Genomic DNA, 25,647 nt, shown 5'->3' on the forward strand with positions numbered 1-25,647 from the left:
CATGCATCAGATAACTATCAAAGTGTATCTATGTTATCTGTATCTGTCCCTATCTAAATAAACTATAATAATAAGTTCCCTCCTTCAGGGAACGAGAGTTACCACTCGTAACCGAGACAATATTTTGCTAAGTAAAATGTTCCTGCCAGAAGAATTGCGTGATAACTTGATTGTTTTGTTCTGTCTGTATCATTTCAGTGAGCTTTTGTGAGGGTTTACGCATGCGCTGTAAGGTGAATTCTGCATTTTTCCAAAATTTCTGTGTGGATAAGAAACTTTTGGAAAACGCTAATGTGGACGGAGAGCGTTTTGAAATGAAAACTCATTTCTATCCGGATGAACGTTGCTTCAGTCACACCCATTGTCTGGTCAATGACAAGGACTAGGGATTATTTACCTCCTGCGATTTCTCCAAGTTCCTGTTTCCTTGTTCTCTTGTCTGTTCTCCAGCGTCTCTCGAGTGTTTCCGCTAACCCTGAAAAACAAAGACATTGTTTGTTATTCAGTTACTCTAACAGCCACCAATACGTGTGTGTGGATATACTTAACTGTTACGACGACTAGGGGTCAGCCGCAACAGGAAAAAGGAAGAGAGTCACGCTACCAGAGAGATGGTATAATATGAGCTTTATTTACCATGAAGGCTTTAGCGTCAGGGGCAGACAAGGCCAAAATAACAAAACAATTTTCTTTTTAGAACCTAAATGACCTCAAACAAAAATATAGCTGCAAGCAGCCATTACCGGGGCCAAGCGCAAGAAGCGGCAACATATGCCAAAATGGCAAGGAGTGGCAGACCAACTGCAGCAAGGAGCAATTAAGGGCATTTTGAGAGAACTTTGGGCAAATGGCTAAGAAAATCACATAAACATTAACTTATAAGATGATTTAATGGGTTATCACTTTCGAACAATAGGTGGCGCAGTTACGAAATAGATGTGATGTGGTCAGAGTGAGGTGACAATGACACATGCAAAGTTTGGTGTCAAAATGTGAAGGCATTGCAGAGATAAAGCCTAAATAGTAATTTTGGCAGCATGCCTAAAATTTGATGCTGTGGTATACGAAAACGGTTTTGTCTATCATCGTGCAATTCATAACTTTTAGTCGGCACGGTCGGGAGATGATACGATTCAATTTTCGTGAAAATCGGACAAACGGTCTAGGAGGAGTTCGAAAAAGGTTTTTCAAAGAAATAAAGATGGCGAACAGGAAGTTTGTCTGATTATGGAAAACCTGATGTCTATGTTTTCAGCATAACAGAAGGAATCTATTAAGATCAGTTTCATTGCAATAAGCAAATTTATTCAAAAGTAATTAGCGTTCTCAGAAATTAATTATAACTTTTGACCAACAGGTGGCGCTGTCTCAAAATCTTTTGAGTACCTTCAGGGCATGCTGCTTATGGCACACACTGAGTTTCGTAATGTTAGACCAAAGCATTTGTTTAGTATAGCATTTTATTTCACAAAACTCTATTGAAGTCAATGGGAATTTCACGTTTTGTTCTATTATAGCGCCACCAAGAGGCTCAGTCCCACAATTTTTTTTATGTGTCCTCAGAGTGACCCCATACATATGTGTGTCAATTTTGGTGCAAATATCTCAATTCACTTCCGAGTTATAAACATTTATATGAAAAAACACGTAAAAAATGACTGACACATGACTTTGTTTGAATTTTACTACCCCTTACTATCAATATTTTCGCATTTGGGCATTAACATGTTGTTAACAAGCTATGATTCCATGTTTCTGGCGGTGGTTTCGTCTCGATCGGAACAGCGGTTTTGAAGATATCGCCAAGTGTTTTTTTCGCGCTAAATCGCCACGCTACACCAACCGTAACACGAAACCCAGCATGTTTAGAATCGTTGGACTCGGCAACGATTCAGGAACTCAAAAAATGACTCCCGTGAAAATAAGTGTACCACACCTAAAGTTATAAGCGTTTGAAAAAAAAATTCACCACTAGGTGGCGCTGTTTCGAAACTTCTCAGGCTTCTTCAGGGCATCGTACTGATGACCCATACCGAGTTTCGTAACAATTCGTTCATGCGTTCAAAAAATACAGCATTTTAGCACATAATTCAAAATGGCCGACAGCCAAAATGACCGATCTGGGAAAATTGGATATCAGTCGACTCGGCATGATGCCCTGAATCTAACGAGATGAAGTTTATGATTTTTGGACAAACCGTTCAGAAGTTACGAGCAAAAATAGCCATTTTTCATATCTCCGGACCACTAGGTGGCGCTGCGCCGAAACGCAGCACGTAGCCTCAGGTCATGCTTGTGATAACACGTACCAAGTTTGGTGTGAAATCGAGTAAGCGTTGCGGAGATACAACCTCACGCCTGTTTTTGCAAGCGCTACGTAAATTTTGTTTACACGTTTATCGAAAACGGTTATTCGAATCATCTTGAATTCCATAACTTTTTGTCAGCACTGCCTGGAGATGATCCGGTGCGATTTTGGTGAAAATCGGACAAACCGTCTAGGACAAGTTTGCAAAAGTAGGTTTTTTGGAAAATTCAAAATGGCGGCCGTTTTTTTATGACGGAAAATGACGTCATAGGGTGCGATCGAATCGGCATGAGCTCAGGAACAAGAGGAAAAAAGAATTTTTTTGATAGGCTTTACGGTTCAAAAGTTATTAGCATAATAAAAGTGAAACTTTGGACAGTTGGTGGCGCTAGAGGGAATGAGTTAGAGACACCAAAATTGGTGTATTTAAAGTTGGGACTGTCCTCTATCAGAATGTCAAACCAAAACAACTTTCCCGCAAACCGGTCTATGGGCTGCCATAGACGCCCAGTCGGAAGAAGAATAATAATAATAATAATAATAATAAGAACCGGCACAGATACAATAGGTGCCTCCGCACCTTCGGTGCTTGGCCCCTAAATACAGTGTAACTTAGGCTACCTAACTCCCCAACCCATAAACAAGGGGAAAAAGTAAACATTTATACACAAGAATATTTATACACTTATTAACAAAGTCATATCCAGATTGGGGGGGGCGAAGCAAAAATAATATCACACAGCTGTGAAATTATACATCTTCAGTGTTATATATTACTGTCATCCACAAGGGGTTTTATGTGTGTTATTTAGTGATTTCATCCTCTGTGTTGGCTTCTCTAAAGGTACAGCCGGAGCCATTATGTAAGAATGATTTGAAACAGCTCAAGGCCAAACGGGAGAGAGAGAGAGACGCATCTCTGCTGCTCACCCAGACACACACGAACGCAACACACACGCAACACACGTGCAGACCTCAGTTACACACATTCACACGCTCTCATTCATCCCTTTGATTCGGGCATTTCCTCAGACAGCAGCTCGCAGTGCCGTTAATTATGTGTGATCTCTGGGGTGTGATCGAGAGTGTGTTTGATCAGACTCTCTCAGCCTAGAGCACCAGAGCCTGAAATGTACCACGTGAGAGAGATTAAAAGAGAGAGGGAGGCTACATCATTCAGGACTGTGTCTCCGCTGCACGTGGGCGTTTATGAGAGTCGGAGCGTTAACTTCTCATTGCTGTTGCAGGCCCCATAGAGCCTCATTGAAATGCAGAGGAAAGTTTGTTGGCTGTAAATGACTGTAGAGGGAATGGCATTGCGAGCAGCTCTTCATGCAAGGCTCTCTTCACACTTTGCTTGATTTTCTTGGTCCGAATTTGCATTTAATCCACGTTTGCATTAATCTACGTTTGCGGAATTGAAGTGAGCACCACTTTGAGGTCTACCCAATTAATAACAACAACCCAACTATGTGGTGTAGGGATGGCTCGATACCACAATTTTGGCTTCGGTACGATACCAGAACCTAATACCTCGGTATCGATACTAAATCGATACCACAGTCAGAAAAAAAAGAGTCTAAATTTAAGTGAATTGAAACAATTTTATTAAACACTGTTTGAAACTCTCAACTACCATATGTGCGAAGAAAAGTATCCAAAAAAAAAAAAAAAAAATTCAAAATTTAAAAAATAAACAAATTATGTTAATGGGTAAAAAACAACTGATATTATACAATTAAAATAGGTTAATATCTATAATAATAATAGTTTAACATAATAGAATAATGAAATGACGTTATCCATTAGCTGTCATGCATCAAAAGAGAATTATCAACATTTGGTTTGGTTACTGTTTGTGTTTGGGTTCATATTATGCATATAATGCATTGCAAAAACTAATGTTATGATGCTAAACATATATTAGGATATTACATTTTTAGGTCATTTTATTACTGATTGATCTAGATTAATCAATGCTATATTGTTAGGCCAGGTTCCTTAATGAATGTTGACAAATATAGCTTAATTGTGGCTAATATTATTAATATTCATATTACTACTATCTCTCTCTCTCTCTCTATGGGTCGCCACAGCGGCAGTAATGACATTCATTTTACTATCACTTTTATTCTTTATTAATTCAAATTAAATGAATCTATTTGATTGAAATTGCAAAAATGATGAGACCATGAGACCTAAACTGAATTGGTTGTAACTTAGCGTGTCATGCAAGAAGATTTGAGCTTTCGTGTTTACCGTATCATATTTAATTGATAAGCTCTTATGTATGTGCGCTGTTCAGTGTTCAATAAAAGTCTAAATTAAATCAGTTGAATGATGAACTCACCTGTTGATCTCTTGAACAAGTCAGGATGAGCAACTGACGAGCGTTTTGGCAGATTTAATGTGTTGCCTTCCTTGGCAACACATTATTGAAAGCAAAGTTTGCAGAGTGGTGCATTGAGATCTGTTTCTATACTATTCTCATTACTTTAGCAGGCAAAGTAATGCCTTATTTCACTCATACTGCTCTCTCTATTTATTAATTTCGGGCGTGTAGAAATCCGAATGAGCTTCGTTTCCACAGTGTTCCTTCGTTTGCCGGTTTCGCGCGACTCGCGCCAGTTTCGGTAGCGCACTGCCGCCTAGTGGAGAACTTCGGAACAGCAGCTCATCAAATACCGAATTTAACAAAATGATGATATTGTACCGTTTGAAATTTATTATATACCGGTATTTTTGCAATACCGGTATACCGCGCATAGCACCTTTTCAACTGTGGGTTATTTTAACCCAATGGAAATATGTCTGAATTTTATATATTTTTTATGTAAATATACATCATTTTGTACATTAATTCAAAATACTCAAGTTTACATACAACACTAACAGCCATTAAACACACTACTAGAAAATACCCAATGAGTTTAAAAATTACCCAACATTTGATTTTAAATAACCCAACATAGTGACCCAACACTGTATGTGTAATCCAATGTTTGGGTAAAAAAATAGCCCAACGCTTTTTTACCGTGTAGTGACGGCTGTTTACACAGCAACGATGAGGCCCAGATGAGATTGCAGATTTTTGCATTTTGAGTTAAAGTTTATTTTTTGAACAGCTCTACTTGAAACAAAACTGCATGCATTTTGCGGAAGAACGTTGTTTTGGTTGTGCTTTGGCTCTGCCTGATTGTGCGGATGAATATGGGTATTGACCATAAAACATTCACTACTAGACTTAAGAGCTACATATGGCAATTTATCTGTTCAGTAGAATACCTTAATCACCTGTTGAGTAATAAAAACACCATCATCTCCACGTCGCTTTTACACCATTTGAAATCCCTCAGTTCTTGCCATCTCCGAAATAAACGCGCACGATCGAGTGACGTAGGCTATGTATGCAATTTCTACATGGGCATTTTCAAAGCGTACATTTCATGACTATATTACACATTAAGGGCTCTATCTTGTACCCGGCGCAAATGACTTCGTACACTGGCGCATGTATCATTCATATTTTGCACTCGCGCAAAGCGGGCTTTTTCCCTCCACAGACGCACGTCGTTAAACTAGGGAATGAACTTGCGCTCCCTGGGTGGGTCACCGTCAAAAGGAGGTGTGTTTCGGTGCAAACAATCCTATTCTGCAGTTTCAGAAAACAATTCCGCCACTGACCAGAAAAAAACCTGGTCTAAAGTCAGTGGTGCGTTGCGCGTGCGTTCAGATGCTATTTTAAGTGCGCATGCTTGGCCATAGTACAGAGCGTGAACAACGCGGATACACTGTGTAGATGATTCTCTCAGCTACACAGATGCATTTTACTTTTTGCAAATGATACATGTATGTATTATATGTTACGCCCAAACCACACCTATGAATAGTGAAGCTACTTTAGACCAACCCCTTTTAAACTTGCGTCTTTTAACCCTCTGATGGTCTTCCTTTATGAGTCACGTCCTGGGCCTTCCCGGTGAGAAGTGATCGGAGGCCTAAAAATGAAACTTCTTCCATCCCAGTAAAACCAATGCAATTTATTTTTGTTCTATAATATTTATTCTTTTTAATTTAGTATTTTGAGACAATTTTGATTGAATTTATTAATATTTATGCAATATTTATGCTTTATATATATATATATATATATATTATTCTTTTTACAAAAATTGATTAATGCAGTATTTTGCAGTCAATTTCCCCTTCATTTTTGACCAAAGACCAAAATCGTGACTAATTTTTTTTACGACCACTTAGCCTGCTCGGATCATGAACTGAATTTTTTTGTGTGTTCACATACCTAATGTCAGAAATGTCACCAAGTTTCGTAACATTCAGATGAAGCTGTGATTTTTAAAAATTCAAAACAGATTTTTTGTAGTCTGAATTTATTGGTATGTATGTGTATAAAAGTGTGTTTGTATGTGTGTGTGTGTGTGGGTGGGTGTAAATTTTTTGCACTCTTGATGTTGTAGAGTGTCACCCCTTTACTGCGGTGTACTTCTTTTAAGAATTGTGGCCGATTTGTGGATTTTTACAAACAAAAATTCAGAGAATTTTTTGTAAATTTCCCATTCATTTCCTATGGGTCGGTCATTTCTGACCGAAGACCACGAGTGTGACTATTTTTTTTTTTACGACCACTTAGCATGCTCGGATCATGACCTCAATTTTTTTTTTGTATTCACATACCAAATGCCAAAAAAGTCACCAAGTATCATAACCTTACGGTGAAGCTGTGATTTTTGATCATTTAAAACAGAAAATTATTCGGTCAGAAGTGACCGAGGACCATCGGAGGGTTAAACAAGATCCGCCCACAAAGTTACTTGATCTTCGCAATCTTGCCTTTCAGATTGTTAAAGGGTTAGTTCACCCAAAAATGAAAATTAAGTCATTAATTTCTCATCTCTTGAACTCTCGTCTCAGGTTTTTTTGGGTGAACTAACCCTTTAAAATAAGACCCTAAGTCCACTTTGTAATAACACCAACAAAAAACTTGCCATTGATGTCCCAATTACCCTGAATTTACATACATTTCAAATCACTTTTTCATTAATTAGAGAATTAGATAATTAGAGAAATTTTTCCATGACAAAAGCTCAAACGGTGCAGGATTTAATAATTCGGGTGTAGGGTTTAAATGCAAGCCCAAGAATGAGCAATTAAAGTGATTTTGTGGTTACACAGCAGCACGCATCATTTCCTCTTTGTCTTGTCCACAGCTTCAAGGACAGCATGGACAAATCATCCTATTCTGATTGGCTGATTAATAACAGCATTGCAGAGCTGGTCGCCTCCACTGGGCTCCCTGTGAATATCAGTGATGCCTACCAAGACCCTCGCTTCGACGCTGAAGTAAGCAATATATAAATCAATAAAACCTGTTGCAAGGAATAAGTATGGCTGATGTTTGGACTCCCATTAAAGGAGTATCTCAGTTTTGTCCCTCAGTTTTTACAGTGGAAGTTAATGGGTCAAGTGTACCGGAGGATTTAAAAGCAGATGTGCAGTTTGTTTTTTTTAAAGCATTTATATGAATTATTCAGTGTTTATGGTGTTAAGTGATCTGTAGATTCTGGGCCAATGAACTTTTTGTGTTTATGTGCTAATGATGCAGTTGCTCCATGTAAACAGTATTTAACTATTGAGGTCTATGATTGCCACTTAAAATCATACAGTTTTTAGATGGACAATGTTTTATCGACACATTCGATTTCTATTTTAAACGAAAATGTAATATCTATTTATTTGAACATTTGAATTTTACATATTTCAATTTTTTTTTTAATTCATATTTGATGGTGATAATTGATTGATTGCATTGTGGTCCTTAATACTTTAAAAATAGTTTTCAGGCCTGTCCTACAGAGAAGCTTGTTTGCGCCACAGAATAAAAAATAAAAAAGGTAATTGCAACTTTTTATCTCATAATCAGTCTTGGGTAAGTTACTCTAAAAAAAGTAATTAATTACTAGTTACTAATTACCTCTTCAACAATGTAATTAGATTACTGTATGAATTACTCTCTCTAAAAAGTATTTAATTACTTTTAATTACTTTCAAAATCCCATTTCAATCTCAACCAGCTGAATAATACAAGAATAGACATGAATCTGTTTTAATTCTTTCAAATAAATACTATAAAATTGCATGAATTATCCTTAAACTGACCAAGGTGGAGAAGGTTACGTTATAAAAACATACTTTTTAGCATCAGACAATACATTTTGATGTTAAACCCACTATTGTTTTATGTCTGATCTCATGAATTTTTACACTTTTTTTCATACATATTTTACAATAATTACGTACGAATTCACATACGAATTTGTACGAGTGCGGTCGTACGATTTAGACACCTCATAAAATGCATACAAATCGCTGTGAGATTGGATTGATCTATACATTTACCTCAATTACATCAGAAGTAACTGTAATTAAATTACAGATAAATTAAGAGTAATCCCTTACTTTACATTTTCAAGGGAAAAGTAATTAAATTACAGTAACTAATTACTTAGTAACACGCTCATAATTCTGTTTTTTTTTATCTCAGAATTGCGTGATATAATGTCGTAATTGTGTGTTAGTCAGAATTATAAGAAATAAACTCACAATTCTATTTTTTTTTTTCAGAATTGCATGTTTATATCTCGCAATTCTGACTTTATAACACACAATTGGGACATATAAAGTCAGAATTGTGAGATAAAAAGTCGCAATTATCTTCAAAAATGTTTTATCCTTTGTCGGTAACAAGCTTCCGTAGATTACAGGTGCTACAGGGAGAGCTACAGCTGTATTTAACCCAGAATATAGCTTTTAAAGAGCCTGATTAAAGTTGAAAGAGACTTCTGCTCTGCACAAGACCCCGGACCTCTGTCGGCTCTTGTGTGTCTTCTAAATGCCAGCAGCACAACATTATATAACACTGTGTCTTCAGACGATCTCATATTTTTGCTCGCTTCTCCTCAGAAGCTTCTTGTCAGATCATGTGTTTTTTGAAGTGATGACGAGTGTTTGTTTTCAGGCAGATCAGTTCTCTGGCTTCCACATTAGATCTGTCCTGTGTGTCCCTATCTGGAACAGTAACCACCAAATCATAGGTAAGGTATCCAATGAACCACTGTTGTTTCACTACATATAGTATGTGTATATGTGTTGATGTCCCCTGCTCTGCGGTGTTGTACTGCATTATGTGTGCAGGACAAACATGTATCTATGATAATGTCTTTTTAAATATATGTGTGTCAGATCATTGTGTGTGTGCTGCTGCAGAGCGCAGTGTGTGTGTGCGTGGGTGGATCTGTGTGTGTGTGGGAAGTTTCTGCCAGGGACCAAAAGTCATTATGAGCACAAACAGCCAGTAGAAGCAGGAGTCAAGGATGTCTTCATTCAGAATATTCTCCTCTTGCTTTCTTCATTTTTTAATTTTTTTCTCAAATTGAGCTTGAAGCAAGTGTGAGAAATTTCAGCACTATAAATGTCTGGTCTGTGAAACTTCAGTCCAATTAGGAAATATTTTATATCTTTATAATATATATATATATATATATATATATATATATATATATATACTGTGTATAGTCTTTTTTCTTTTTGAAATCTTGGATATGTCCAAAATGGCATTCAGGGTACTACTATTTTTAAACAGTGTTGTGCAAGTTACTTCCAAACTGTAATACATTAGGTATTACTTGTTACTGTTATTTAAAAGTAATTCATTACCTTACATTTTTTATTACATTTACATATTACTGTCCCAGAAGTGTAATGCGTTACATTACTCATGTATTACTTTTGAGTTACTTTCACCAAAATAACTAAGTAGAACTTAACTTTTGGGCTGTAACGATATGCAATATGAAACCGAAATCGCGATTCGCCACACGACTCAGATCCACGAACCTACAGAATCGCGACACACCTCTTCCAACTCCAGCATTATTCTCCTTACCATCCATATCCAATGCTGCCTTATCTTTAAATTAGGCTATTAGTATTATAAAATACGTACTTGTAGACCTACACCACAAAACTAGTTGAGGATAAATTATTTAAAATTGGGGAAGTCCAGCATTATGGACATGATGACATTTGCAGTCAAAACTTGAAATAAAAATTCTCAGAAAATACATTGAAACGTATATAGGCTACTTCCTTAAAGGACTCCAGACATTAGACAAATATCAGTCTATGTTTTATTTTTAATATTAGGGAAAAGACACACATTCATGCGTGACAAAAAAAAAATAGGAGGCAAAATATATTTTTTGTAATTCTGTTAATTACACTGCGCAAATCGGATGAGGAAGGGTTGGCTCTCCGGTCTCCATAGAACTTAAAATATTCATTTTATTTTAGTTTTCGTGTTCGCATTTATGAGGAAAAAACAATGTTACAGACGCGACCGCTCTGAACCGGCACTAAAAGACTGCTTTAAAACTTTCACATAGTCTGTTGCCTTTAAGAAGTAAAAGCAGAAAATACACTAATACAACTGTAATACAAGCCTCACTGAACATGTAACGAGTAAAATATTACTGAAAATTGATTAGTAATGGTAAATGGTAAATGGTAAATGGACTGCATTTATATAGCGCCTTCATAGACCTAATGGCCACCAAAGCGCTTTACAGTTTGCCTCACATTCACCCATTCATACACTCTTTCATACACCGACGGTGTAATGCCTTACACTACTGCGTTACAGCAAAAAGTAATATGTTACTGTAATGTATTACTTTTGTAATGCGTTACTCCCAACTAGGGTTGGGTATCGTTCGAATTTGAACGATTCTGATTCCGATTCCGATTCATTGTTTTGATTCCGGTTCCTAACGATTCTCGATTCAGATTCTTTTAAGAGGCAGGGTCAAAAAAGTTTAGCTAACCTTGCTAACCAACGGTATTTCTGAAGGAAATAATCCTTTCTGAAGGAAATACTCCTTTTGTAACAAATTTAGCATTTTGCCGAGATTTCGTTATTTTTTAGAAAAGTGAAGCCACACTTTGGACCACCGACGTAAGATAGTCATGTTCGACTCGCGCGGTTATGCCAACACTTCCGGTAGACGCTTCTTCATTGGTGTTGTTCAGCGGTTTCTTCTTCCGCTCGGCGGACTGTGAATATCGAAACTAAGAATCGAAATTTTAACTTTTGAACGATTCCGGGAAAAATGAAAAGTTAGTCTCGGTTCCAATCGATACTCGATTCTCGATACCCAACCCTACTCCCAACACTGTTCGTATTGAACCGTTCGGTACAAGGCTTTCGGTTCGGTTTTCGGTACACAGTTTTGAACCGAGCGGTTCTTTGGACCATTTTTCCTGCCGACAAAAATTTCGTTATTTCAGATTTAGGTGCGTCGCGCGTGGCAAGCGCGCTCATAATGTAAGAGACGCTGGCGTGACCACAACATCAAATGGCACATGTAATGTAAGCGGAAAGAAACTGAGCTACTCGTTATTGTGTGGTAAAAAAAATTACTCGGTATATACTATGCAGATGCACTGAGCGAGCATCCAAAATCAGCTTAGAGATTAATTAAAAACACAGTATGACTTGTGATGATGACCGGACACCCCTTGTGGTTTTAAATTACTTAAAATGTTTTTATTTCCAGGCACATTTCCATGGGCTTTCAGGCGAACAGGCTTCTCCATGTTGTAATTATGAGCAGTGTTATGGTAGAGCCTGCTACATTCATGATTGTCGATAATGAGACGTCGAGGATGGGGGAGGCGTTAGGTGTGTGAACAGGGGGAGGGTTTGCACTTAAAGGAACAATCATTTTAATTACATACTAAAACAGCACACTGTTTGATTATCCATGTAGAGAGAGAGAGAGAGAGAGAGATTAGGAGTGCGGCAAGGAAGAGATTCCTGACTCCTGCACTAAAATACAGATTTAAACCTTCATCTGCAATGCATTATTGTGCTTTAAAGATGGGTCGTAAAATACAGCATGCAGTCTGACTGTCTTCATGTGTGTGTGTTGCAGGTGTGGCTCAGGTCTTGAACAGGTTGGATGGGAAACCGTTTGATGATTTAGATCAGAGGCTGTTTGAGGTATGATATGAATCATCTGTGAGATATCCTTATGAATGTGTAGAAAGTTCATTTGGAGCATATACAAAAGTCATTATTCTCTCAAATCGCTCTTAGACCCTTGCCGTGAAGTGAAAGATGTTCGCTGGTCCTGCAGCACATTTACCCCTCCACCTCCCCAGCTCCACCTGTCTAGATCTGCTACAGGGTTTTTGTACGCTTATGCATGCAGCTGCAATATATCTAACATGCTCAATAGCAGCATGTTTGTGTATCTGTTGGTAATAGCAAGACCTTGCTCTGCAGCAGCGTGAGTAGCAGATCTAACCCGCCAGGACCAAATGCATTTAAGGAGTAGTTCACTTTTCAAAAAACTTTTGCTGATAATTTACTCACCCCCATGTCATCCAAGATGTCCATGTCTTTCTTTCTTCAGTCGAAAAGAAATTAAGGTTTTTGATGAAAACATTCCAGGATTTTTCTCCATATAATGGACTTCAATGGGAACCAAACAGTTCAAGTTCCAAAAGAAACTTTCAGTACAAACTGCAAACTTGTTCAAAGGGCTTTAAACGATTCCAGACGATGAATAAGGGTCTTATCAAGCGAAACTATCGCTCATTTTTTTTTTTTTTTTTAAAGAACAAAGTTTACGTTTTATAAGCTCAAATGCTCGCCTCGTGACTCTCCTGTTCGAACTCGTTCAACAAAATGAACAAATCTTTTTCTGAATCAATTCGTTTGTTTCTTTCACCGAATGAACCAAATGACTCAGAAAAAGATTTGTTCATTTTGATGAACAAGTTCGAACAGGAGTGCGTTACAGAACAGAGCAAGGCGAGCGTTTGAGCTTATAAAACTTAAACTTTGTTATTTATTTATTAAATGAGCGATCGTTTCGCTTGATAAAACCCTTATTCATCGTCTGGAATCGTTTAAAGCCCTTTGAACAAGTTTGCAGTTTGCATTGAAACTCTCATTTGGACCTTGAACTGTTTGGTTCCCATTAAAGTCCATTATATGGAGAAAATCCTGGAATGTTTTCATCAAAAACCTTAATTTCTTTTCGACTGAAGAAAGAAAGACATGGACATCTCGGATGACATGGGGGTGAGTAAATTATCAGCTAAAGTTTTTTCAAAAGTGAATTACTCCTTTAACACTGTTATAAATAGCATTAACATGCTAAAGCTATTCTGAGAGTTGTCGCAATTGAAATACATATTTCACTTCATTGTAAGGGTCTCAGACCGTTTTGAGAGAATCATGGCTTAGGTATATGCTCGAAATAAACTCACACCCTTCTACGAATAAAAATAATATTATGGATTAGAAATTTAATGGGAAAAAAAAAAAAAAAAACAGATCCGGTTCTCTATACACCAACCTGGCTTTTTGAAGTTGGCTCACTTTGTGTGTGTTGAGCCCAGCTCACTTACTGTTTTATCGGTAACACTTTACAATAAGGTCCGTTAGTTAACATTAGTTAATATGAACTGCACATATACAGCATTTATTGATCTTTGTTAATGTTAATTTCAACATTTACTAATATTTTATTTAAATCTTGTTAACATTAGTTAATGCACATTGAACTAACATGAACAAACAATGAACAGCTGTATTTTTATTAACCAACGTTAACAAAGATGAACGAATACAGTAACAAATGTATTGCTCATGGTTAGTTCATGTTAGTTAATACATTAACTAATGAATCTTATTGTAAAGTGTTACCGTTTTATCTTATAATATATAGAAAATTACCAATGTAATATTGGCAATGATCATTGTATTATTTATTATATTTAAACACATGAACGTATTGGGAATAATAATAATAAACCTTTAATAATGCTAGAATAAAATGTATATAGTAAAATGCATTGCAATAATATATATTTTCCATACAATTTACAGATATATGTGTAATAAAACTTCATAAATTGATCCCCAGCATCAGTAAAGCATTTTTATAACATATTATTTTGTTATCATAACTTAAATGGTAACTATAATATCCCTGATTCACACAAACACTCCTGAAACAAAGTTTTAAAACCACTTTAAATTGGTTGTGACTTCACGTTCTCTTTTTCTCTCTTTAGGCATTTGTGATATTCTGTGGACTGGGAATCAATAACACCATTATGTATGACCAAGTGAAGAAGTCCTGGGCCAAACAGTCTGTCGCTTTGGATGTATGTCTCTCCAAAACACACACATCAAAACACACTTAATTGTGACTCGTAAGATTTTTAAAGTGGTGGCAGATTAGTTGGAACATTTGTAATTGGTGGGTTGTTAGATTAAAAACATAAATGACTGGTGAGGAAGATTATGCAAAGATGTGAGCGTGTGATTGGTGGAATATTGACCTTGTTCCTGTTAGAGGCGGGGCTTAAGGCTGAGCTGTATTCAGGTTTGACACTCAACCACCTCACACTGCAGTCGTCTCCCAGTGATCGTATCATGGAAAACTGGATTTTCCTTGCTGTTCTGAAATAAGAGTATAAGTTAGTTTCCAGTTTATTCAGAACATTTATTGAAACATATCAGTTTTTATAATTGTGATGTCGCACTCAAAAACAAGCCTGTTCTGTGAGAGGGCAGAAAATGATCAATTCAAACCAAATTATCTCTGTGTTGCTTCAAGAAACCTTCACTGACATACAGTATAAGATGACTTAACATGCTATAAAAGAGCAGAATATGAGCCCTTTAATCGACTAATGAAACAGTGGGACGCCTCGACTTCAATTGAACAACTCGGGTTTGATTGTTATTATTCTCAGAAAGTCGTGACAATCAGTGTGTGTGTGTGTTTTAAGTGAATAAGGTCCTATTAGTTGGTTAATGCATTTACTAACATTATCTAACAATGAACAATATATCTGTTAAAGTATTTATTTATATTTGTTAACCCTCAGGTGCTCTTCGGTCATTTCTGACCGAAAAATTTTCTGTTTTGAAATTTAAAAAATCACAGCTTCATCGGAATGTTACGAAACTTGGTGACTTTTATGGCATTGGGTATGTGAACACACAAAAAAATTGAGGTCATGATCCGAGCAGGCTAAGTGGTCGTAAAAAAAATAGCCACACTTGTGCTCTTCGGTTAAAAATGACCGACCATAGGAAATGAATGGGAAATTGCAAAAAATGAAAAAAAAATTGTGAATATTTGTTTTTTGTCTTTTTTTTTTAATAAGAAATAGTTTTTGAGATTGTTTCAACTATATATACAAATCCACAAATCCAAAAAAAAAGCAGCTGGGGAATTCACATGCCTCTCCATAGAGAGCTGTACATGCCATCTAGTGGTTACACCATGATTCTACGCTTTTTCTCTATACTGTAACCAGATGGTGCTAATTTTCTTCAAAAAATATTTTTTTCTGAAGGCCTAGACTCTATATTAAACTAAAATACTGCATTAATATTTTAAAAAATAATAATTATATATATATATATATATAGAAATATATATATTTCCATGGCAAAAATAAACCATAAATATTGCATAAATATTAATAAGTTCAATTAAATTGTCTCAAAATACTAAATTAAAAATAATAAATCTTATAGAACAAAAATAAATTGCATTGGTTTTACTGGGATGGAGAAAGTTTCATTTTTAGGTGTCCGGTCACTTTTAAACCGGGAAGATAACAAGTGTGACTCCGAAACGAAGAGCACCTGAGGGTTAATGTTATTTAATAAGAATAAAACTCAAACCAACAAAATCAAGTTATTTTTCCCTGTTCGAGAAGCCAAGCTACTCAGACGTATATGTTACTATAGAAGAAAATATATTTCATGACGACAAACCAAAAATTAAGAAATTCTGACATTAATATTAGTTTTTCAATTTCAACTTCAATCACAGTGATGATGATATAATCTGTAATAAACGTTTTGAATGAAATTTGACAGTGCAAAGCAGAATAATAGTGGTCTCCGAGTGATGAACCCCACCATAAACACACATTGCTGATCAAAAAGTGATGATTTCATTTCACACATCACACATTAACACACACACACACACACATTGACACCACAACCACAGAGCAATGAATGTGAAAATGAAGCAGCGGAAGCTGTGTAACTACATTACAGCGGCTGAGCAGCGCGTGTGTGTGTGTGTGTGTGAGCATTAATTAACTTCTCCAAGCTCTTCTCATTCTCCAGAGGAATGCAGGACTGGCTTCTGCGATAAATATGACCATATTCATAAGGATTACAGATTGTCAGTATATTAATTTGTAACAGATCATCAACAGACTTTAGCGGAGCTGAAATTAATATTGCATAACCTGTAACCTTTTGAGAATCAAACTGTCAGTATGTTATGAATGGATGTTTAAATCTTTGCGCTCACATGACTCTCAGCAGCCAATCAGAGCGAGCGATGCGGGAGTGAAATGTTGTGGTGTCAGGGTTAATGCAATTCAACTCTCTATATGATATCTGCAATGTTTTTATCTTATAAACATAAAATTTAGAAATGCATAAATATGAACCTCTGATGTGTGTGTGTGTGTGTTTTCCATAGGTGCTGTCATATCATGCCACATGCTCTAAGACTGAGGTGGACAAGTTTAAGGTAAACATTAATGCTTTCATAGACCGTCTGACATTTCAGGAGCTTATATACATTAGCCTCAGTATATCAGTCTGTATTGTTGATGCAGCATGTATAATTCAGAATAACGCTATTCAATACCTCATCGGCGTTTGTGAATTATTGATATGGTCTCTGTGGAGTTTATGAAATACCTCATTTATAATGTGCTAATTTTTTGTCATGTGTTAACTGGATTTTGCCAGGAGCTCTTATAGCACTTCATTAACAAGTACAAGCTTGTTTCCAAGAGCGAGTGAAGATTTTATTGCTTAAAGCCAAATACAGGAATATTATAAAATATTTAACGCAATTAATGCAGAATCAGTTTTTTTTCTGACATCCTTTGATGTTATATCATATGTCCTTCAAATGCTTCTAAACCTTTCAACTTTCAAGCGTGATAAGACGCAAAAGAGAACTCAAATTTCACATAATGCGCATCACGTCTTAAAGTGACAGCGGCCTAATAAACCTGCTGCAGTGTTAATCAGTGTCTTATTAAAGGGATAGTTCACTTTGAAATAAATTTTTGGTATGTTATATCTTACCTTAAGGGCATCCAAGATGTAGATCTCTTTGTTTCCACAGCATTTTCAATTTTGATATTTTTAGGTCAATCCGTTCTTGTCTGTCAGTCATATAATGGAAGTGTATGGTCACCACCTCAAAGAGCATGCACAGAGAAGTCAAAATTAAACATGATTTAATGACTCGTAAATGTAAGTACACATTGATGGCCTAAGACACGAAACGAGCGGTTTGTGTGAGAAAACCAACAGTATTTATATCGTTTTACCTCTTGTAACCACAGCCACAAAGCCAAAAGCGATATAAATACTGTTTGTTTTCTCACACAAACCGCACGTTTCATGTCTTTAGACACACACTCAGTAGCTTTAGTAGTCAAGTAACATTTCCTTTTGTGCTTGATGGAAATAATAAACAATATGGGGTTGAAATGTATATGTAGTTGAGTAAATGTACATTTTTTCATAAACTATTGAGCAAAACATAATTTGATTTAAATTGTCTCTATAATAGGACATTTATTTTGGGGGAAAATGTCTGATACTCAATTTCTTTTCTTAATCGTCTTGATGAATGTAGAGTATGAAGAATTATATTAGTAAATATCCACAATTATAATGTGTTAATGACATCCCAACATAACACACAGCTCCTCCTGCCAGCAGTCCCTCATTAGATCTGTGAATGTGTGTGTGTGTGTGTGTGTCGGAGTGTCTCATTATCTCTGTGAGCTTCACACACCAATTACAGAAAACCCTGACGTTAGTTTCGTTCCGTTCATAAAGCATCTGCTTTAAAGCATGCAGGAGCAAACTCTTTTCTGCGCACACACACACACACACACACACTCTCTCTCTCTATTGTTCTTTCCCCAGGCAGCGAACATCCCTCTAGTGTGTGAGCTGGGCATTGATAAACTATGGTTTGATGACTTCTCTCTGGATGTGGACGCTATGGTCACTGCAGCTCTCAGGATGTTTATGGAGCTGGGAATGGTGCAGAAATTCAAAATAGACTATGAGGTACACACACGTTTGCATTTCTGTACTCAGCAGTATCACACACACACACACAAGAGTGCTGTTGTACTGAATATCCGCAAGACCGTGAGCCATCTGTTAAAGTAAATCAATAGAATAAAGTTCATTATTAAGCAACAAAATGTGGCCAGTTTTTTCCAAAAGTAAACATGTTGACATGCTGTATATCAAGCCTCTCGGCCAATCAGATCGGAGGACAGGGTTCTGCTATTTTAAGATCAAATTTCTTCTGTTTCTTTCAGACACTGTGTCGGTGGCTGCTGACCGTCAGGAAGAACTATCGCATGGTTCTGTATCATAACTGGAGACACGCTTTCAATGTTTGCCAGTGCATGTTCGCCATGCTGACGGTGAGTGACCTACTGTGTGAGTGTGTGACCAAATGTCCCCTGAGATCAGTGAGGAGCAGCCAGCGGATCCCCACAAGGGAAATGGGTTAATAAACAGTAAATTATATATTTATGAAAATGTAAAATTGCTGAAAGTTTTCTGTGATGAGTAGGTTCAGGGGTCGTGTTAGTGTAAGGAGAGAGAATATACAGTTTTTTACAGTATAAATAACATTACGCCTACGTTTACCACAGGCAAGTGACTTTTTGTTGGTGTGTGTGTGTGTGTGTGTGTGTGTGTGTGTGTGTGCGCAGACGGCCGGCTTCCAGGAGACTCTGACGGAGATGGAGATTCTGGCTCTGATCGTGGGCTGCGTCTGCCATGATCTGGACCACAGAGGAACCAACAACGCTTTCCAGGCCAAGTGAGACTCAAGCACTGCCCCATAACAAGACTCAAGTTTGGCATCTTTTTAAAGCCGAATGTGTTGAGGAAGCATGCAGGATCTGTGTTGGAGTGTAACTGGCTGCACACATGAGCTTTGAGTGGATTCGGTTTTACCTCAGAAACACAACATCATGTGTGTCTTCCTCAGGACGGGATCAGCTCTGTCTCTTCTTTACGGGACATCGGCCACTCTAGAGCACCATCACTTCAACCACGCTGTCATGATCCTGCAGAGCGAGGTAAACATAAAGTCACCCTGAAATCAAAATTGACGTTGCAGTGTTTATTATAAATGCTTCATATGTGCACGTCATTTAAAAAACAACACAACTAGACAACAATGATCCAACAAGAGTTGCATGATTAATCAATAAAAGATCTCAATCTCAATTCAAACACCCACATGATCTTATTTCTAAATGACAGATCTGTGTTTATTATAGCGTTGATAAGTCTGATCACAGATCTGTGTTTATTGAAGCGTTGATAAGTCTGATCACAGATCTGTGTTTATTAAAGCGTTGATAAGTCTGATCACAGATCTGTGTTTATTATAGCGTTGATAAGTCTGATCACAGATCTGTGTTTATTAAAGCATTGATAACTCTGATCACAGATCTGTGTTTATTAAAGCGTTGATAAGTCTGATCACAGATCTGTGTTTATTAAAGCGTTGATAAGTCTGATCACAGATCTGTGTTTATTAAAGCATTGATAACTCTGATAACAGATCTGTGTTTATTGAAGCGTTGATAAGTCTGATCACAGATCTGTGTTTATTAAAGCGTTGATAAGTCTGATCACAGATGTGTTTATTAAAGCGTTGATAAGTCTGATAACAGATCTGTGTTTATTTAAGCGTTGATAAGTCTGATCACAGATCTGTGTTTATTAAAGCGTTGATAAGTCTGATTACAGATCTGTGTTTATTAAAGCGTTGATAAGTCTGATCACAGATATGTGTTTATTAAAGCGTTGATAAGTCTGATCACAGATATGTGTTTATTAAAGCGTTGATAAGTCTGATAACAGATCTGTGTTTATTAAAGCGTTGATAAGTCTGATCACAGATCTGTGTTTATTAAAGCGTTGATAAGTCTGATAACAGATATGTGTTTATTAAAGCGTTGATAAGTCTGATCACAGATCTGTGTTTATTGAAGCGTTGATAAGTCTGATCACAGATCTGTGTTTATTGAAGCGTTGATAAGTCTGATCACAGATCTGTGTTTATTGAAGCGTTGATAAGTCTGATCACAGATCTGTGTTTATTTAAGCGTTGATAAGTCTGATCACAGATCTGTGTTTATTAAAGCGTTGATAAGTCTGATCACAGATCTGTGTTTATTAAAGCGTTGATAAGTCTGATCACAGATCTGTGTTTATTAAAGCGTTGATAAGTCTGATCACAGATCTGTGTTTATTGAAGCGTTGATAAGTCTGATCACAGATCTGTGTTTATTGAAGCGTTGATAAGTCTGATCACAGATATGTGTTTATTGAAGCGTTGATAAGTCTGATAACAGATCTGTGTTTATTAAAGCGTTGATAAGTCTGATCACAGATATGTGTTTATTAAAGCGTTGATAAGTCTGATAACAGATCTGTGTTTATTAAAGCGTTGATAAGTCTGATCACAGATATGTGTTTATTAAAGCGTTGATAAGTCTGATCACAGATCTGTGTTTATTAAAGCGTTGATAAATCTGATCACAGATATGTGTTTATTAAAGCGTTGATAAGTCTGATCACAGATATGTGTTTATTAAAGCGTTGATAAGTCTGATAACAGATCTGTGTTTATTAAAGCGTTGATAAGTCTGATCACAGATCTGTGTTTATTAAAGCGTTGATAAGTCTGATCACAGATCTGTGTTTATTGAAGCATTGATAAGTCTGATCACAGATCTGTGTTTATTAAAGCGTTGATAAGTCTGATTACAGATCTGTGTTTATTAAAGCGTTGATAAGTCTGATTACAGATCTGTGTTTATTAAAGCGTTGATAAGTCTGATCACAAATCTGTGTTTATTAAAGCGTTGATAAGTCTGATCACAGATCTGTGTTTATTAAAGCGTTGATAAGTCTGATCACAGATCTGTGTTTATTAAAGCGTTGATAAGTCTGATCACAGATCTGTGTTTATTAAAGCGTTGATAAGTCTGATTACAGATCTGTGTTTATTAAAGCGTTGATAAGTCTGATTACAGATCTGTGTTTATTAAAGCGTTGATAAGTCTGATCACAGATCTGTGTTTATTAAAGCGTTGATAAGTCTGATCACAGATCTGTGTTTATTAAAGCGTTGATAAGTCTGATAACAGATCTGTGTTTATTAAAGCGTTGATAAGTCTGATCACAAATCTGTGTTTATTAAAGCGTTGATAAGTCTGATTACAGATCTGTGTTTATTAAAGCGTTGATAAGTCTGATCACAGATCTGTGTTTATTAAAGCATTGATAAGTCTGATTACAGATCTGTGTTTATTAAAGCGTTGATAAGTCTGATAACAGATCTGTGTTTATTAAAGCGTGGATAAGTCTGATCACAAATCTGTGTTTATTAAAGCGTTGATAAGTCTGATTACAGATCTGTGTTTATTAAAGCGTTGATAAGTCTGATCACAGATCTGTGTTTATTAAAGCGTTGATAAGTCTGATCACAGATCTGTGTTTATTGAAGCGTTGATAAGTCTGATCACAAATCTGTGTTTATTAAAGCGTTGATAAGTCTGATCACAGATCTGTGTTTATTGAAGCGTTGATAAGTCTGATCACAAATCTGTGTTTATTAAAGCGTTGATAAGTCTGATCACAGATCTGTGTTTATTAAAGCGTTGTTAAGTCTGATCACAGATCTGTGTTTATTAAAGCGTTGATAAGTCTGATCACAGATCTGTGTTTATTAAAGCGTTGATAAGTCTGATCACAGATCTGTGTTTATTAAAGCGTTGATAAGTCTGATAACAGATCTGTGTTTATTAAAGCGTTGATAAGTCTGATCACAAATCTGTGTTTATTAAAGCGTTGATAAGTCTGATTACAGATCTGTGTTTATTAAAGCGTTGATAAGTCTGATCACAGATCTGTGTTTATTAAAGCATTGATAAGTCTGATTACAGATCTGTGTTTATTAAAGCGTTGATAAGTCTGATAACAGATCTGTGTTTATTAAAGCGTGGATAAGTCTGATCACAAATCTGTGTTTATTAAAGCGTTGATAAGTCTGATTACAGATCTGTGTTTATTAAAGCGTTGATAAGTCTGATCACAGATCTGTGTTTATTAAAGCGTTGATAAGTCTGATCACAGATCTGTGTTTATTGAAGCGTTGATAAGTCTGATCACAAATCTGTGTTTATTAAAGCGTTGATAAGTCTGATCACAGATCTGTGTTTATTGAAGCGTTGATAAGTCTGATCACAAATCTGTGTTTATTAAAGCGTTGATAAGTCTGATCACAGATCTGTGTTTATTAAAGCGTTGTTAAGTCTGATCACAGATCTGTGTTTATTAAAGCGTTGATAAGTCTGATCACAGATCTGTGTTTATTGAAGCGTTGATAAGTCTGATCACAGATCTGTGTTTATTAAAGCGTTGATAAGTCTGATTACAGATCTGTGTTTATTAAAGCGTTGATAAGTCTGATCACAAATCTGTGTTTATTAAACCGTTGATAAGTCTGATTACAGATCTGTGTTTATTAAAGCGTTGATAAGTCTGATCACAGATCTGTGTTTATTAAAGCGTTGATAAGTCTGATCACAGATCTGTGTTTATTGAAGCGTTGATAAGTCTGATCACAGATCTGTGTTTATTAAAGCGTTGATAAGTCTGATTACAGATCTGTGTTTATTAAAGCGTTGATAAGTCTGATCACAAATCTGTGTTTATTAAAGCGTTGATAAGTCTGATCACAGATCTGTGTTTATTAAAGCGTTGATAAGTCTGATCACAGATCTGTGTTTATTAAAGCGTTGATAAGTCTGATCACAGATCTGTGTTTATTGAAGCGTTGATAAGTCTGATCACAAATCTGTGTTTATTAAAGCGTTGATAAGTCTGATCACAGATCTGTGTTTATTAAAGCGTTGATAAGTCTGACCACAGATCTGTGTTTATTAAAGCGTTGATAAGTCTGATCACAGATCTGTGTTTATTAAAGCGTTGATAAGTCTGATCACAGATCTGTGTTTATTAAAGCGTTGATAAGTCTGATCACAGATCTGTGTTTATTGAAGCGTTGATAAGTCTGATCACAAATCTGTGTTTATTAAAGCGTTGATAAGTCTGATCACAGATCTGTGTTTATTGAAGCGTTGATAAGTCTGATCACAGATCTGTGTTTATTAAAGCGTTGATAAGTCTGATCACAGATCTGTGTTTATTGAAGCGTTGATAAGTCTGATCACAGATCTGTGTTTATTAAAGCGTTGATAAGTCTGATCACAGATCTGTTTATTAAAGCGTTGATAAGTCTGATCACAGATCTGTTTATTAAAGCGTTGATAAGTCTGATCACAGATCTGTGTTTATTAAAGCGTTGATAAGTCTGATCACAGATCTGTGTTTATTAAAGCATTGATAACTCTGATAACAGATCTGTGTTTATTGAAGCGTTGATAAGTCTGATCACAGATCTGTGTTTATTGAAGCGTTGATAAGTCTGATCACAGATCTGTGTTTACACCCTCTTCTGAATGGGGGCGGAGCAAAAGCTCATTTGCATTTATAGAGACACACACAAAAACCATAAATGATCTGGGGGTATTTTGAGCTGAATTTTCACAAAGTTTCTGGGGACACCATACAGTAGATTTATGTTACATCTTGTGAAAAGAGGCATATGTCACCTTTAAACTTGCATATATTGTGCGAAAATTGAAGATTGGATTCATTTTCATTTTGCGGAGTATGTGGCCAAGCCAAGTGCTTCAGTTTTTACAAATCAGGTGTAAACAGATCCTTACTGCAGTCATCCTCCTGGATCTGAGCTCAATGACCACATTTACATACAAACCAAAAATAGTGTTCAATTAAAGCAAAGATATTCGGCTAGGTATTCAATTGTAAACGTGTGTGTGTAGTGTGTGTTTGAATCCAGCATGAGGGCTCAGCCACTGTGTAAACTTCAGATATCAGTTTTAATCAGGCATTCGGATGTAAGCACGTGTGGGTGGCTTGAACTACATGTTAAGTGTGGCTATATATTCATCTGAAACCCACTTTTTATCCTTATATTCAGCGTTTTTGAAAAGCACCTGAATCTGTTTGATAAATACAGATGGTCACACTACCACACATGACCATCGTCAGTGCCGGTTATCAAACGTCTTCCCAACAATATTTAATGACAAAAAGGAATGAAAATAATAATTTAATTTTGTCCTGGTCTCTCTAGGGTCACAATATCTTCTCGAATCTGTCCTCACATGAGTATGGAGAACTCATGCAGCTCCTGAAACAGTCCATCCTGGCAACAGACTTAACGCTGTACTTCCAGTGAGTTCACAACACCGCAAATACAGTATACACTATCGTTTAAAGGGTTTGGGATCAGCAAGAAATATTTCTGCATTCAATTAATGAAAAGTGACAGTGAAGACTTTTATAATGTAACAAAAGATTATTTGGTAACACTTTAGAATACGGTTCCTTCGTTAATGAATAACTACACAAGAACTAATGAGTAACACAATATTAACAATCTAGTAACTATTATTAATTAACAAGAAACTCTGATTAACGAACTAGTAAGTAGTAGCGCATAGACGAAAGTGTTAGTTCACTATTAACTAATCAATAACTACTATTTTTTTAATACTTCCCAGAGAACTACTGAACAAGTTTATTAACAATCTAGTAACTATTAAAGAAACTCTTATGAACGAATTAGTAAGTAATAGCTCACAGATGAAAGTGTTAGATACTTCTGTGGGAATTACTAATTATTTGGATTCGTATTATAAAGTGAAGATCATTGGAACTAACTAGTAATGACTCAAGTGTTACTAAAGACATTATCGAAAAGTTACTAAAGTTCACCAAAAATCTCAAACGTTTGCACAAATCATGACTAGATCATGTAGTAACACTTGAGTCATTACTAGTTAGTTCCAATGATCTTCACTTTATAATACGAATCCAAATAATTAGTAATTCCCACAGAAGTATCTAGTAACACTTTCATCTGTGAGCTATTTACTTACTAATTCATAATATGAAAATTCTTTTAGTTAATAGTAGTTACTAGATTGTTAATAAACGTTTTCAGTAGTTCTCTGGGAAGTATTAAAAAAATAGTAGT

The 25,647-nt window shown here is 36.2% G+C and overlaps 1 protein-coding gene and 1 long non-coding RNA gene across 2 annotated transcripts in view; one reads left to right on the top strand and one right to left on the bottom strand.

Annotated features, from left to right (window-relative positions):
- Nucleotides 1-25,647, top strand: part of pde11a (phosphodiesterase 11a) — a 74,080-nt gene that overhangs the window by 37,614 nt on the left and 10,819 nt on the right. The window contains exons 6-15 of the mRNA XM_039647132.2: nucleotides 7,537-7,669; nucleotides 9,345-9,420; nucleotides 12,319-12,386; nucleotides 14,474-14,566; nucleotides 16,924-16,974; nucleotides 18,399-18,545; nucleotides 18,806-18,913; nucleotides 19,208-19,317; nucleotides 19,489-19,579; nucleotides 24,742-24,842. Coding sequence (XP_039503066.2) covers nucleotides 7,537-7,669; nucleotides 9,345-9,420; nucleotides 12,319-12,386; nucleotides 14,474-14,566; nucleotides 16,924-16,974; nucleotides 18,399-18,545; nucleotides 18,806-18,913; nucleotides 19,208-19,317; nucleotides 19,489-19,579; nucleotides 24,742-24,842 — 978 coding nt within the window. The remainder of the gene's footprint in view (nucleotides 1-7,536; nucleotides 7,670-9,344; nucleotides 9,421-12,318; nucleotides 12,387-14,473; nucleotides 14,567-16,923; nucleotides 16,975-18,398; nucleotides 18,546-18,805; nucleotides 18,914-19,207; nucleotides 19,318-19,488; nucleotides 19,580-24,741; nucleotides 24,843-25,647) is intronic.
- On the bottom strand, nucleotides 392-19,579 carry LOC148978244 (uncharacterized). Its single transcript, XR_016169219.1, has 4 exons — nucleotides 19,455-19,579; nucleotides 17,544-17,658; nucleotides 14,744-14,864; nucleotides 392-475 (listed from the first exon to the last, which is right to left on the bottom strand). It is a non-coding gene; the product is annotated as an uncharacterized LOC148978244 (long non-coding RNA).

This window comes from Pimephales promelas, chromosome 7, assembly GCF_988280905.1.
Source record: "Pimephales promelas chromosome 7, fPimPro1.hap1.1, whole genome shotgun sequence".
In the NCBI taxonomy this organism is placed as follows: Eukaryota; Metazoa; Chordata; class Actinopteri; order Cypriniformes; family Leuciscidae; genus Pimephales; species Pimephales promelas.